The sequence below is a fragment of the Clavelina lepadiformis genome, chromosome 3, assembly GCF_947623445.1.
Source record: "Clavelina lepadiformis chromosome 3, kaClaLepa1.1, whole genome shotgun sequence".
Taxonomy (NCBI): domain Eukaryota; kingdom Metazoa; phylum Chordata; class Ascidiacea; order Aplousobranchia; family Clavelinidae; genus Clavelina; species Clavelina lepadiformis.
In genome coordinates, this window is record NC_135242.1 from 7,476,913 (window position 1) to 7,491,294 (window position 14,382).

Consider the following 14,382-nt stretch of genomic DNA (forward strand, 5'->3'; position numbering starts at 1 on the left):
AGAAATTAATTTTTCACTGACGTTTGGTAAAAACAAGACGCAACAAAGTAATGTCATGAAATATATTTAATATCGTGCGGTGTCAACCCGTTCGTGATGAGTAACCCTTCCCAGTAAGCTAATTTAAAACCGAGGTTTACGTAGCCTGCGGCACAGAGCTTTCCTAGAGCAGCCAAGATATAAAATAGCAGATGTTACCAAAGAATAAACAGTTATCTTAACGTGTCTTCAGCTGAAGCAGCGCGTTAGCGACAAGAGATTATTATTAATAAAATGCTTGTGCTGCGTATCACAGCATTCGTAGTTTGTTTTCACAGCTACGTGGTCCTTAGTCAGTATTATCCCGAGCGTCGTCCAACGTATCGCCCGCCGACGTACACCCCACCGACGTATCGCCCACCGACATATCCCCCACTAGGAGGTTGTGACCCGCCAACCAAAAATGGCTACACTTCTTATGCGCCGGAAAGGTCATCTTACGCAATTGGAAGCAGAATTATCTATTCCTGTACTAACGGTTATGTGACTGGAAGAACTACAAGAACGTGTGCAGGGAATTTGCGGTGGACCGGATCTGCAGTGCGAATTTGCGGTAAACAGAAACAATGCAACCCTTAAAGTATTCCTGAATAATCACATTTTTAAACTATAATAGTGTAAGAAATGGTATATAAAATTATAATTGTTCTGTAAAATATCCCGAAATTATTTTAATATTGATTTTTGTAGGCTGCTTTCGTCCAAAAAATCCTGAATATGGAAGTGTATTTTCCTTCCCCTATAATCAGCAAAGGTTTACACCGGGCGAGTATGTAACATTTCGCTGCAACCCTCCTTACAAGCTTAGCGGTTCCTCAAGAGTGCAATGTCAACAAAACGGACAATGGAATAACCTACCAAAATGCGAGCTAGGTACATAGACTATTCAGCAACTCTGTTTTATCCAACTTTATTCCGTTAAGGCAAAGATACATTCAATAAAAGAGAGATTTAGAGTAATTTTCAAAAAGCCTATGGTTCAGAAAAGGTTGAAATTTCATACACTAAGTCAATCTAATTTATTGATTTGTTATTCAGCCCAAACAAATTGTAAAAAACAACAGCCACCAGCTAATGGTTACTACGTCCAACACGATGCTAAATCTGATTGGCGTCCTGGCGACACGGCTACTTACGCGTGTGATGACAATTACTGTATGACGGGGCAAGCAAGTTTGACTTGTCAGCAAAACTCAAACTGGGATTATCCCATGCCTACCTGCCGAGGTAAATGATACTCAGATTTTGAGCATATAATTAAACATATTCATTAAAGATCTTTCCACAAACTTTACTAAATCAGGCTGATTAGGTTGCGGTGGTAATAGTTCAAGCTTTGTCGTTTCATATCCAGCTTGCTGTTCAAGACCTGAGGCGCCGGAGTATGGTTCCGTTGTATCTACACCTCGCCAAAAACAATATTTTGATCTGGGAGACTTCGTTATATTTCGCTGCCGTCCTGGATATACTCTTAGTAGTCAGGGCTTGGTAGGATGTCAAGAAACCGGATGGGCAAACAAGCCTACCTGTATAAGTAAGCTTTAGAAATTTATTTAACAAAACATATTTAAAAGCGGATTCAAAACATGTCGACAAACAAATTTTAGTGTCTGCGTAGAACACAATAATCGGTCAAATCGTTTTATTCATCATAACTTAAAAAGTATTTTTAAAAAACGTTTAAAGACAAATGATGTCTACGTATATTTTCGCAGAGGACGTGACATGCCCTCAACGCGAAGACCCGGTCAACGGATACCGCGTTAAAAATGAAGATGCGTCATGGGTTTCTGGATCAAAAACAACTTATGGATGTGGAGAACATTACTGTCTCTATGGCCACGAAGTAACAACCTGCCAAGATGACGGAAGCTGGGATCATTCTGTGCCAACTTGCAGGGGTACCTACTTCAGACGCTGCTCATTAATTTCGTATTTAGATACATGATAAGCTTTATTATTTATCATTTTAAGTTTGTCTCAGGCATATTTCTTTGTAATTACAATGGCTGTAAATTACAATGCCTGCGTAAAGTGGAGTTTGGTGGGTTTTTACAGTTTGCTGTCATCGCCCGAATCCCCCGCCTCATGGATCTATTCATTCTGTTCCCATTGACCGAGAAACTTTTTACCTTGATGACTGGATTATCTACCGTTGCGATGAAGGCTACTGGTTAGATGGCGAATCAAAGGTCGGATGCCTTGAAGGAGGATGGACCCCACACCCCACTTGCCGAAGTAAGTTATTGGACAGTCAACACTGCATGTGCAACACGGTGTTTGACGTATAAGCGTTGGTATCAGCCCCATGAGGTAATCAATTTTATAAGCTGTATAACTTACAAAGGGAGCCTTTGTACGATATCTTTTCCCATGTTATTTTAGGAATTACATGCCCACATCGAGACCAACCAGAGTATGGCTATTATGTCAATCACGAAGATGGTAAGGGATGGTATCCTGGAGATACTGCGCAGTACGGATGCAGCAACGGGTACTGCATGCATGGCCAAGCTGATTCAAATTGTTTGGATGACGGCACATGGCAGCATGATCCCCCTCAATGCCAAGGTACAAAAAAGTTTAATAATCTTGTCTTAAATACTATTATTTCTAAACAAAGAAAGCAAAACACTGCGCTGTGTACCAAAACGTACGCGTAGTCAAATGCAATAGAAGCTGCTATACTGAGTTAATGCAATCGTTTTTAAGTTAATGGCATGCTTTGATCGTAGCATGCTGCGCCAGACCTAATCCACCGGACTACGGTTCGTTGAACTCGAAACCCGAAGACAAGCAAACCTTCTACGGCGGTGATTGGATCATATACAGATGTGATCATGGATACCGGTTGGTAGGAGAGTCGCGAGTGGAATGTGGTCACGGTGGTTGGGGAGTTGCACCTTGGTGTCAAAGTAAGTAAAGATCACTTAGGTTTAGGACATAAATTTAGGCTTATGACTCTGTAGATAATATGTAGCAACACCTAACTAAGACGAATACGATTAAAACACTTTTGCGAATCGCAAAAAAACAGTTATTGACTTTCATTGATTGATATTAAAGGGATAAAATGTCCCCATCGAAATCCTCCTGAATACGGATATTACAATGAACAAAAGCAACATGACAGTTGGTATCCTGACGATGTTGCCTCGTATGGTTGCGATAATCATTACTGTATGAGCGGTGATCACCAGTCTAAGTGCCAATATGACGGTACATGGAATGGTGGCGTTCCATCTTGCCGAGGTAATGATATTGTTCACTTTCGTCAACGCTCATATTCATGAAAATTGCCATATATATTGTGTTTACATATTTGATCACACAAACACTGAAGAAATTTGTTAATTTATAATATCCCACATTTTTTGTACACACAGCTCGCTTCTGTATTGCATATTTTAAAAACTATTATTTTTATGTGTCGAAATAAATTTAAGCAAATTTAAAAAGTAGTCGACACGTTATTTTTGTTTTTTTCAGTTTGCTGCCAGCGGCCAGCAGACCCACCAGAGTATGGATCATTTGCGTCAGATCCGGAGAATAAACAAGTATTTTACAAAGATGAGTATATCACGTATTCATGCGACCACGGATACCGACTTGTTGGGTATTCAAGAAGGACTTGTACGAAAACAGGATGGACACCAGCTCCTACCTGTCGACGTAAGTTCAGCTCATGCGATATGTCATGAGAGCAATCGAACTTTATCGAGGTTTATTATTCGACTTCTGTCTTTCCATGTTTTTTTACAAATTAACCTCTTTTTTACTGTAACGTTTTCCTTAAACACAGGAATAAAATGTCCGCATCGTGATGCCCCTGAATACGGATATTATTCCAATAATGAAGATAAAAAGGATTGGTATCCTGAAGACAGTGCTTCGTATAAATGCAACAATCATTATTGCATGTATGGCGATAACGATTCGAAATGTCAATACGACGGTACATGGAATCAAGATGTACCAAGCTGCAGAGGTAAGATAACATTAATTTATTGTAAGCTCAATGAAATCTTGTTTGTTTCTTCACACCGAAAACTTGGAAAACCTGATAGAACAGATTTTTGGTTAGTGCGGTTTGTACTTGAGGACGCATAAAAGGCAACAGCACTTGTGGCTACTCATTCAAATGATGTTAATCTGAAATTGTTTACCACAGCTTTCGACATTATTTATTCAATTTTAGTGTGTTGTAAGCGACCAAATCCACCACCGTACAGTTCAATTGAGTCAGATCCCGAAGACAAACAAACGTTTTATCGCAACGAGTATATCACCTACTCATGCGAATATGGTTACGAAATGGTTGGAAGCTCCAGAAGAAGGTGCTTGAAAGGAGGATGGACAACAGAACCTACTTGTCGTCGTAAGCATTAAAATATAATCAGTTAATTACCTTTCTGATTTCTGTAATATATTAGTTTGGAGTGTTTTGAAAATGACTTAAAAGTAAGTTTGACAATCAAAAACGATTCAAAACAAGTTTTTGCAAAATTCATTTCTTTAGGTATAAGCTGCCCTCACCGCAGTGCACCAGAATATGGATATTATTCTGATAACTCGGATAAGAAAGATTGGTATCCGGAAGATTCAGCTTCATATGGCTGTGAGCAGCATTATTGCATGAGCGGCCAAGCTTCGTCATCCTGTCAATACGATGGTTCTTGGCAATATCCTATTCCAATTTGTCACGGTATAAGAGTCAAAAAACGTTTTGAGCGCACTAGATAGTTTTTTAATTATTTTCCCGTGTAAACAACTTTAATCTCCGACTTACAAAATTGCACTTTGAAATTTGTGTTGTTGCAAAAGGTAACTTCCACTTTAGTGCCCAAGGCTAGACTTTTGCTGAAAATATCTATTAAATACTCTAGTGCAGCATTTCGTAACAGCAGGTAACTCGGGAACAAGATTGACGAAATGGCTATGATAAATTCCAATGCTATTCTCGGAGTGGAAATTCCCTTACACTGCATTTAATAACCTTTCTACAATTTACTGTTATTTTCGTCTATAGCCTGCTGTAAGCGACCGCAAGCACCGCAGTACGGCTCGGTGCACTCCACTCCCACAAACAAACAAACATTTTATGTCGGAGAGTGGGTTTCTTACAGTTGTGATCACGGATACAAAATTGTTGGAAATCCGAGAGCCCAATGCGAAAAAGGAGGCTGGAATTCAAGCCCTACGTGTGCACGTAAGTTTAAGAAAAGCTTGTTTTACAATGAATGTAAAAAACCTTCCAAATCCTATTTGTTTGTATCACCAAATAGGTGTTACGTGCCCTCATCGAAATCCACCTGAATATGGAAACTACGCAAACGGGAATGATGATGAAAAAGACTGGTATCCTGAGGATACCGCCGAATATACCTGTCAAAACTTTTACTGTCATGTCATGCCGGTTCGAAATGTCAGTACGATGGAACATGGGACTACGGCAAACCTGAATGTCACTGTAGGTTAAAGATAACAAAACGTCTTTACTAACAAATACTTTGAAAAAAATTAATTTTTATCGTTAATAAACATAGAAAGTTGACATTTTTTGTCTTCAGCGTGCTGTCCTCGACCAACCAATCCAAATAAGGGTTTTGTGGTTTCCATTCCATTTAACAAACAAACTTTTTATCTCCATGATGCTGTGATTTACCGGTGCGATGCCGGTTATCGGCTGGTGGGAAATCCAAGAGTGGTTTGTAGGAAAGGAGGATGGTCTCATGAACCAACTTGTGCCAGTAAGTACTCCAATTACGCATTAAAAATTATTGAAAAAACAAACAAATAAATAAATAAATAAAAATAAAGTGTTGAAAACGGTGACTTGTCCACGCAGGAGTTTTCTGTCCCCATCGCGATGCCCCCGAGTATGGTCATTACACAGACGACAAGAAGGAGTGGTACCCGGGAGACCGCGCTAGCTACAGTTGTCAAGATGGTTATTGCATGGACGGCTACGCTGATTCATCTTGTCAAAATGACGGTTCATGGCAATACGGCGTTCCAAGTTGTCGACGTAAGATTTATCTCACAACAACCTTATTAAATCATACGAAACGTGTATGTATTCGCATCCGACAACAATTCAACTTATCCTTCAACCTTTGATATTGATGCAATGTTAATCACTGTTTCAAACAGTTAGTTTAGGTGTTTTATGTATTTTCAATTAGCAACATAATTAACAACCAAATTTTGTTTCAAGCCTGCTGCAAACGACCTGAAAATCCTGAGTGTGGGTCTGTAACATCCATTCCATGGCGCAAAGCCATTTTCTATGTCGATGACACAATCAATTACAGCTGCAATGATGGTTGTTACCTAAAAGGAAAAGGGAGTGTCACCTGCACGAAGAACGGTTGGTCACACAAGCCGAGTTGCCAACGTAAGCATTAACATCATAATAAACAAGAATAATGAAAAACATTACCCGCAACAATACTAACTATACTTTTCGTACATATTAGGCGGCTGTGCCCACCGAAGCCCACCAGGCTATGGTAGTTATGTTGAAAATGGGGACAAATCGTATTGGCATCCTGACGAAGTCGCTCGTTTTGGTTGCAATCCAAGGTACTTTATGTATGGTTCGCCGACTTCCACTTGTTTATCTGACTCAAGCTGGGATTCTCCAGTCCCTCAATGCAGACGTAAGTAAAACCCGAACTAACGCTTTAGATTCGAACACATCCAAATAAATATAACGGTGTTTGTTTGTATTTTGCAAAGCCGGTTGTTACCGTCCTTCCGACATACCATACGGATCTGTGGTTTCAAAACCGCCTGGAAAGCAAAATTTTGCAATCAACGATTGGGTAACTTATAAGTGTGATCATGGATACGTTCTCCAAGGATACGACAGAAGTTATTGTCGTATAAGAGGCTGGGACAATACGCCAACTTGCAAAAGTATTATTATATCCTACTTAGTATTTTATAAGTGTAGTAACTTGCAAAATATGTTTCGGTTGCGTACATCTTCGTTTTTAAGTATTTTGTAAGTCTGCAGGTAAGTCTGCAGTCTCTTTAAGTTGTAATCCTATATTGTATACGTATACGGGTTTTACACCTTCAGTATAGACTTATTTATTGCAATTGTTTCAAATATGCATTGTTTCCAGTATCAGTTAATAGCAAAGATAACTTTGGTGGGAACCTCTACACTCCATTACTTGTCATTACTTGTTTCCAGGAACATGTCCACATCGTCATCCTCCAAGTGACGTGAGCTACTCACCTTCTGCTAAAAGTCATTGGTTTGTCTCTGACTATATTGAATATTCCTGCCCGGGTGATTACAAGATGGATGGTTATTCCAAATCAACTTGCCAGTCAGATGGGACTTGGGATAACGATATGCCAAAGTGCAGACGTAAGTGTTATTACATTTGTGAAGTTCATGGTCTACCTATTGCTGTTATCAGTCCAATTTGTTTAAGTGATTATGGTTTCAGAGTAATTGTTTAAGTAATTTGATCGAGGGATGGTAAAAAATTATTGTTAAATATCACAGGACCCTGCAAACATAGATATCCTCCACGAGATGGCCGCTACCGACCAGGTACTCCTCATGATTTCTGGGCCGGAGAAACAGCTCATTTCGAGTGCGTGGATGGCTACTCTATGTCCGGAACAGCGAGCTCATATTGTCAGGATGATGGGAAATGGAGAACGCCAGTTCCAGCTTGTGAAGGTATTTAAAGCTAAAATAGATAAAGACACGAAACACGCTTTCTTTACAGCTTCAAGCATCACTATTTTAGCAAGCTTGTCCTAATATATATCTCTACGTTGTACGTAACTTATGAGGGAAATTCTTTAGTCCGCGCAACTTGCCAAGGCAACTGTGGTAGTCCCAACGTAGGAGGCTGTGCTTGTGATTCTTCTTGTCGGAGGAATTATGACTGCTGCTCAGACTACACTCAGTATTGCGAAACCAGGAACAGCGGCGGCAGCAGCACCCACAATAATGTTGATTTATGTAAGAGCTAGTTAGTCTGTTATACAATATGTGGAAATTGTTCCCGTGGCCTTGTTAACATATCCCTTTCTTGTACTTTTTTAGACGGACGTTGAACAAGAATTGTTGCTCGTGTTTCCCAGAAAAGTAACAACTACAAACCTACCTGATTACATCCGCAGTAAATTTAGTCACGTTACTGATAAATAATACAGCAGTATTTCGAAATCTAAACCCTTTGTATCGTATATATTGATCCTTGTGGTGGTGTACTTTTGTTTATATCTTTTCAACAAAGGAATAGCTCTGAAAATGATAGTGGTGTTTAAAGCAAGTATGAAGAGATTCTGTAATATATCTGTAATTTGATCCCGTCGGACTGGTTTAAAGTTTTGATTTAAATCTAGTTTAAAAGGCACGTTTTCAGATGTATCCATTGCAGAAAAGCGGGAAAGTATTTTAAAAATCGCTTTCACGTTAAACATATCTCTTTTCTCTGCAAAAGTGAAATAACACAAACCTTTAAGGCAGCCGACGACACATTAGTAAATTTGGACAAGCCGAGTGAGAACTTCGCACAGCACTTCTGTATTATGCACGCTAATCTTAAAGGCAGTTTACGTACTTGTAAATTGTATTGACATTCATGCTCGTCGGTGTTCCAGTGTTCCATGTTTCGTCACACAGACAGTTTGAGTTGGCTTCACTTCGTCAATAGCCTATGAAGAATTTGTTAATGTATAGCTTTTGAGGCGACATGCTTTATATAATATCAAAAGGTTGAATGTCAATTGCAACTCGGAAAAGCCAATGCAATAAACCTATATACAAAAACAAGTTCATGTACTTAGCAAAGCGAATATGTCTGGTTTCACAGCTCGATGAGGATAACACTGGTCAACACAATTTTCTGTGCCGGAAATGTTTCATCGATTTTGGGGTATGAATGAGGTGCTGAATTCGAAAATAGGGTTATTTTTCCTATTGGCTCTAGTTTTTCAGATATTTCAAATTTTTGGTTCAGAAATGGCGAAAAATGGTAAAAATTGCCGGTTTGTATTTTTTTATTTATCGTGATGTACAGAACTCAAAGGGCTTTTTGACATGACTTTGCTCCATTCTTGCAATATTATGTCCAAACCATGAAACATATGTTGCAATATCGCCACATGTAGGTCACATTCAGTCCACAAAACACTCTTATTGTGGCTCGGAAGTGCTTGCTGTTGAGTTCTAGTGGCCTAGCAACAGAAAGTTTGCCTACACCTGTTATAAAGAAGTATTACTCACACTACAGCGATGAGTGAAATGTAAACGGGAACTAGCACAGAAAATGGCAGAACATGATAAAATTAGTTCTTTATGAATGACTTCTTGTTCAATTTTCTTCTGTAGCGGACATCGGGACAACCACATTCGAGGCTCCAGCAGTACCCTACCATCATGTGTTGGTCCAACCTTCCTAGGTACCTTTCTTCCGTGACCTTTATATCCTGGTGAAGCCTTTCACTTTGCAGATAAATCACCCAGAATTTCAGGAAATCTACCTAAGTGTCTGTGGAGGAAATGTACTATGATGCTCATAGTTTCCCTCAGTTCTTGGTATGCAGTTGTTCAGCATACAATGTGCTAATTCAACGAAGTTTACAACTTTGTGGTTTTACAAGAAATTTTTTACGGCAGTGATGTAACTGGCCAAGCAGCAAGCTTAGTATCGATAATTTTTCTGTGAATTTTGAGCCTATCATAAATTTCGGAATGATGGGCCATCAAAAATTTATGCTATAAGTTTTTCAGCGCTCAAACCAGGGAAACAATCGCAGTAGTATTTGACTAAGTCCTCCTTGAGTAAATTGTATAGAAGTTGAAAAACTCTTGTCATGATCGCTGCAACTACCGCTGTTGACTTCTCTACATTACCTCTGATGTGGTTCTTCAGTGTTTGGTTCTTAAAGGTTTGACAGTGATGCTAAGACAGCACCAGGAATGTCTTCAGAGTGCAACACTGGTCACCTCACTGATACCAAGTCAGGATACTCCTATTGTCTTGCTACGATTAAAACATGTTAACTTCACTATGCAATAATAACAGTTACCGTGGTGATTTTGTAGTTCTCTCCACACCATATGGGTACCCCAAGCTTCAAGCTTTTCTTTTTTCCATTTTTCCAAAACCTCTGCGCCTCTACACAAGTTTTGCCTACCTTGTGGGGAGCCTAGTGTACTGTACGCAAAACCTTGCAATGGTCACCAAGATTTACCATTGAAGTATGAAAAAACACTTGCTTGACAAATTTCGTGATGTGTTCTCTTTGCTTTTGCGTTGTATGTTCACTACAGATGTAACAAAATAAGTAAGGATTCTTGCTGACACTACACTATAGCAGATGAAAATTCGTAAATTGACTTCGCTAAGCACAAGTTATTGAATGTGCTTTGTCAAACACTTCACCTACAGTATTTGTGCCACTGATAACTGTAAGATCCACAGTATAAGACTTTGGAATGGAAAGTTTATCAACCTTTCTTTGGATTATCATGCTGTAAAAAATTAATCCGTCTGGAAAGTGTCTGTTGTTGTTATAATAACTTCTTCTAGGTGATAAAATACGGTAAAGCGTATAGTTTTCTTACCAAAATGAGGTTTATCCTGTTCCTGGAGTACTTTTATACCAACTCTATCACAATATTGTGAATTTATCAAACTCCATAAGGTGCCTATGCATGCGGTTAACACGTATTAGATGAAAATATTAAAACATCAATATCTCAAAAAGTAGAGCCAATTCTGTAAAACCAACGCTATTTTCGGATTTACTACCCTAAAAATACCTTAAAACTGTTGAAACATTTCCAGCACAAGAAAAAAAATTTTTTTTTGGGGCTGTGTAATGAGAAAATCCGTAATACTTTTTTAACAAAAAGGTTTTGTGCTCGAACTGCTAACGCACGAAACGAATTTATGGTTTCCATTCCATTCAACAAAATCATGCATATAGCTTCACGATGCTGTAATTTACCAGTGCGATACCCGTTATCGTTGAAAATCGAATATTGTTTTTAGGAAGGTTCCAATGATTTCTGGTCTACAGAAAGACCTCATTTTGAGCGCAATGGATGGCTACGGGACCAGCCAGTTATTAATACTGTCAGGATAATGGTAAATGGAGAACTTTTCTTTACCGAATGCTGCATCAGAAGTATACCTTTTATACATAAACAGGCTGAAAATAGAAATTGACGATGTTAACCATTCATTCTCGAAAGCTTTCAATATCATTATTTTATTAAATATGCTGTTGTGATAATGTTACTGCAAATTATATTGCTTATAACGAGAATTCATACATTTATCCTGCCAAGTTGCTAACTATATTTGGAAAATTCATCAACTTCGTCGATCAAACCTATACACTCTTGACGAAATGCAGAACTTGAAATCAGTAGACTATAACACGGGAAAAGTCCCCGTTCGATTTTGTTCGGAAACATCGAACGTCGCTGAATATTTTGAACTTACTGTACAGTAAAATGAATCCTGGTTTTATTTCCTACTACAATCATGGAGTGCTTACCATTGGATGAAAGCCAGAAATATACCGAAAAAAAAACATTACTGACGAAAAAGTTTCCATGTTCAATTCTGGGCGGAAGCAGCGCATGATTTATAACATTTATAAGCAAGTTTGATACATTGAATATACTAATTGCTCCTTCACATAGAAATATCATTTTGGTAAATGAAATCAAGCAATTCTTGATTATAGGGTAATCGTTCTCGGAGTGTATAGCGGGTTTCGAAAGCGGTTTGCTGTATTTTTATTTTTGATGTGAAAGTATAAGGTTGAAAACTATTTAATTATTTAAGTTTTTATGCATATAGGCTGTTTTTTTTATGCAGACAGTGGACTGAATTTTACTGTCCATCGGTTAAATGTTCATAGATTTAAAAGATAATTAAATTGCTGTATCTCTGTCGAGAATTAAATATATATCAGTGAAATATTTTTGTGATTCCACTGTTCTCCGGACACGTTTTCGTAAGTTAAAATATATTTAACCTACTGATTTAATGTCTTGGCGCCGTGTGTTGGAGGTTATCACTTCTCCCCTTACGGACGAAGGGCTCCCAATTTGAACCTGGGCGGAGAAGACACAATCTGGTTCGTTAAGGTTTTCTATGTTAATTTCATGTGGTTTTCTGAAATATACCGCATAGGCCAACTCTAAAATTTACGGTCTAAAGATAAATTGTTTTTCGTAATTGTTTTACATGTTTTTTTTATAGCGGCGGCCAGGGCCTGGGATGATTTATCGCAAAACGTGCGCGATACTGACGGTCTGAGCTCATTTCGAGCCCTAAAAATTATTGCTAAAAACGCAATTTTTCGCTCTTCTTTTGTGTCCTAACGTTTTAAATTTGATTTTAGCGTAAATTTTTGCTGTTTTTAATCTTTTATGTTTTGTAGCATACTTGTCGTTTATTTATCTGTTCTTCGTGAAGCGCCTTTGAGCGGTTTTTATCAGGTATTGAGCGCTATAGAAATGTTAGGTATTATTATTATTATTATTATTATTATTATTATTATTATTATTATTATTATTATTATTATTATTATTATTATTATTATTATTATTATTATTATTATTATTATTATTATTATTATTATTATTATTATTATTATTATTATTATTATTATTATTATTATTATTATTATTATTATTATTATTATTATTATTATTATTATTATTATTATTATTATTATTATTATTATTATTATTATTATTATTATTATTATTATTATAACAATTAACATCTTGTTAACGAAATCAAGCTAAGGAGATTTGTGCATTGTTCTTGCCATATTAACAACAATCTGCATGTTCAGCAGCAGACGCTACTCAACAAAACAGGCAAGCCAATGTGGTAAGTCTCTAGAGCGTAATGGGTAAGCGCGTTAGGCTGTCTTTGAAAATTTCTGTGATACATTGTTTTCGTGCATCCATGGTGATACTTGGAACATAGTACGAGGTACACTAGACGGCGGCTTTTCGACTTATTCAAGATTAACAAAACGTGCTCGTGATATCACCGGAAACTGCTTTTCTTGGCTTAAGTATAGTCTATAGGCAAAGACGCAAAGTATCAATAAGTGAGACGTGAATAAATTTTTTAAAAGTAACTGTATTTGGAAATTTAGAAGTTAGCTGTCAATTTCATCGCACTATACAAAACAAGATTCCTTTCTGGATCTGTGCAGTTATGTTACAATAAGTTGTACAAAAATAAGCAATGGAAATATATTATGATAATTATGAAATAACCAATCATTTTCGTTTACTTACAGTTACTGTCCAAAATAACTAAAAGGAAATTGGCCAAGGAACATTACGCTTTTGTTTAATAACTAACTTATGTATAATTTCGCTATAACCCTGGAAGGTTATGCAATTTTTCTAGAACGGAAGCAATAATGTAAAAAATCTTAATTCTTTACTTTTTGATATAGCCTTCTGTAAAACTACATTACCTATATAAGCAAACAGTGGAAAGTCAAAGTTGCAGTAAAACGTGTGGAAATGTTTCGATAATATCCGTTAAAAATTGAATAAAATCGGTACAGTATGTAAATAACCTACTTCTTTACTAAAGGGCGATGTCTGAGAAGGTATATTGCTACGCTTATTTTTTCTTATGGTGTAAGCCGATTTTTATTTTGTTTTGAAGTAGCTAGGCTAATACTGTACATGTCTTAATCATACTTTGAGTATTTTCTCTTCTTGATCTTCGACATGGCATTTCTGTTTTCTTAAAAATTTTAGATCAAAAACAACACATTACGCTGTCTGCATAGCTAGATCATTGAAACAAATGACAAAAGAATCATCATCGGAACATTCTATGTAAAGTTCCCCCGAATTGGTGATCGTGATCTACCAGATAAATATAACGACAAACATATCAAAGTTTTGTTTGGCTCCAGGTTTCTTGGCAATTTGTAGCAACTTACTCAGAACAAAAGCAGGAAATGGACTTAATGACTTATATTCGAAATTCTTTTAATTAGTGAACCTTAATTAAAATAATGGATAATTGAAGCTGCTGTAGCTAATACCTGACATTCAATAACCGTTGTTTTGTAATAAATATGTCATTTTCGGAAACATAAATGTGTGGTAACATCGCAAATTTTTAAATAACGCTCTTTAAATTGCAAGATTGAGGCAGAGCAAAATTGTGTATGACTGGTAGCAAAACTAGCGTGCAGGTTATACAGTTACCCAGATTTTTTATCTAATCTAACAGATAATAGTATGTACGTTTTAAATGATTCTATAAAAAATCAATACAGTTAAAGAATCAAATAGGC

At 37.2% G+C, this 14,382-nt stretch overlaps 1 protein-coding gene across 1 annotated transcript; it reads left to right on the forward strand.

Annotated features, from left to right (window-relative positions):
- The first annotated feature begins 206 nt into the window (after window positions 1-206).
- Window positions 207-6,025, forward strand: LOC143448876 (complement receptor type 2-like). The gene is made up of 17 exons (XM_076948796.1): window positions 207-592; window positions 730-912; window positions 1,078-1,266; window positions 1,394-1,573; window positions 1,755-1,940; window positions 2,098-2,277; window positions 2,425-2,610; window positions 2,775-2,954; window positions 3,106-3,291; window positions 3,529-3,711; window positions 3,842-4,027; window positions 4,238-4,417; window positions 4,559-4,744; window positions 5,069-5,248; window positions 5,325-5,509; window positions 5,610-5,789; window positions 5,888-6,025. The coding sequence occupies exons 1-16, from the start codon at window positions 274-276 to the stop codon at window positions 5,697-5,699; spliced, it is 2,979 nt and encodes a 992-aa protein (XP_076804911.1). The 5' UTR covers window positions 207-273; the 3' UTR covers window positions 5,700-5,789; window positions 5,888-6,025.
- Window positions 6,026-14,382: the final 8,357 nt, after the last annotated feature.

What these genes read in the sequence shown, in the direction of transcription:
- LOC143448876 (XM_076948796.1), top strand. Translation starts at nt 274, where the DNA reads ATGCTTGTGCTGCGTATCACAGCATTCGTAGTTTGTTTTCACAGCTAC. An exon ending in TTCTGTGCCAACTTGCAGGG is followed by an intron (nt 1,941 to 2,097) that starts GTACCTACTTCA and finishes GGGTTTTTACAG; the next exon opens with TTTGCTGTCATCGCCCGAAT. An exon ending in TGATCCCCCTCAATGCCAAG is followed by an intron (nt 2,611 to 2,774) that starts GTACAAAAAAGT and finishes CTTTGATCGTAG; the next exon opens with CATGCTGCGCCAGACCTAAT.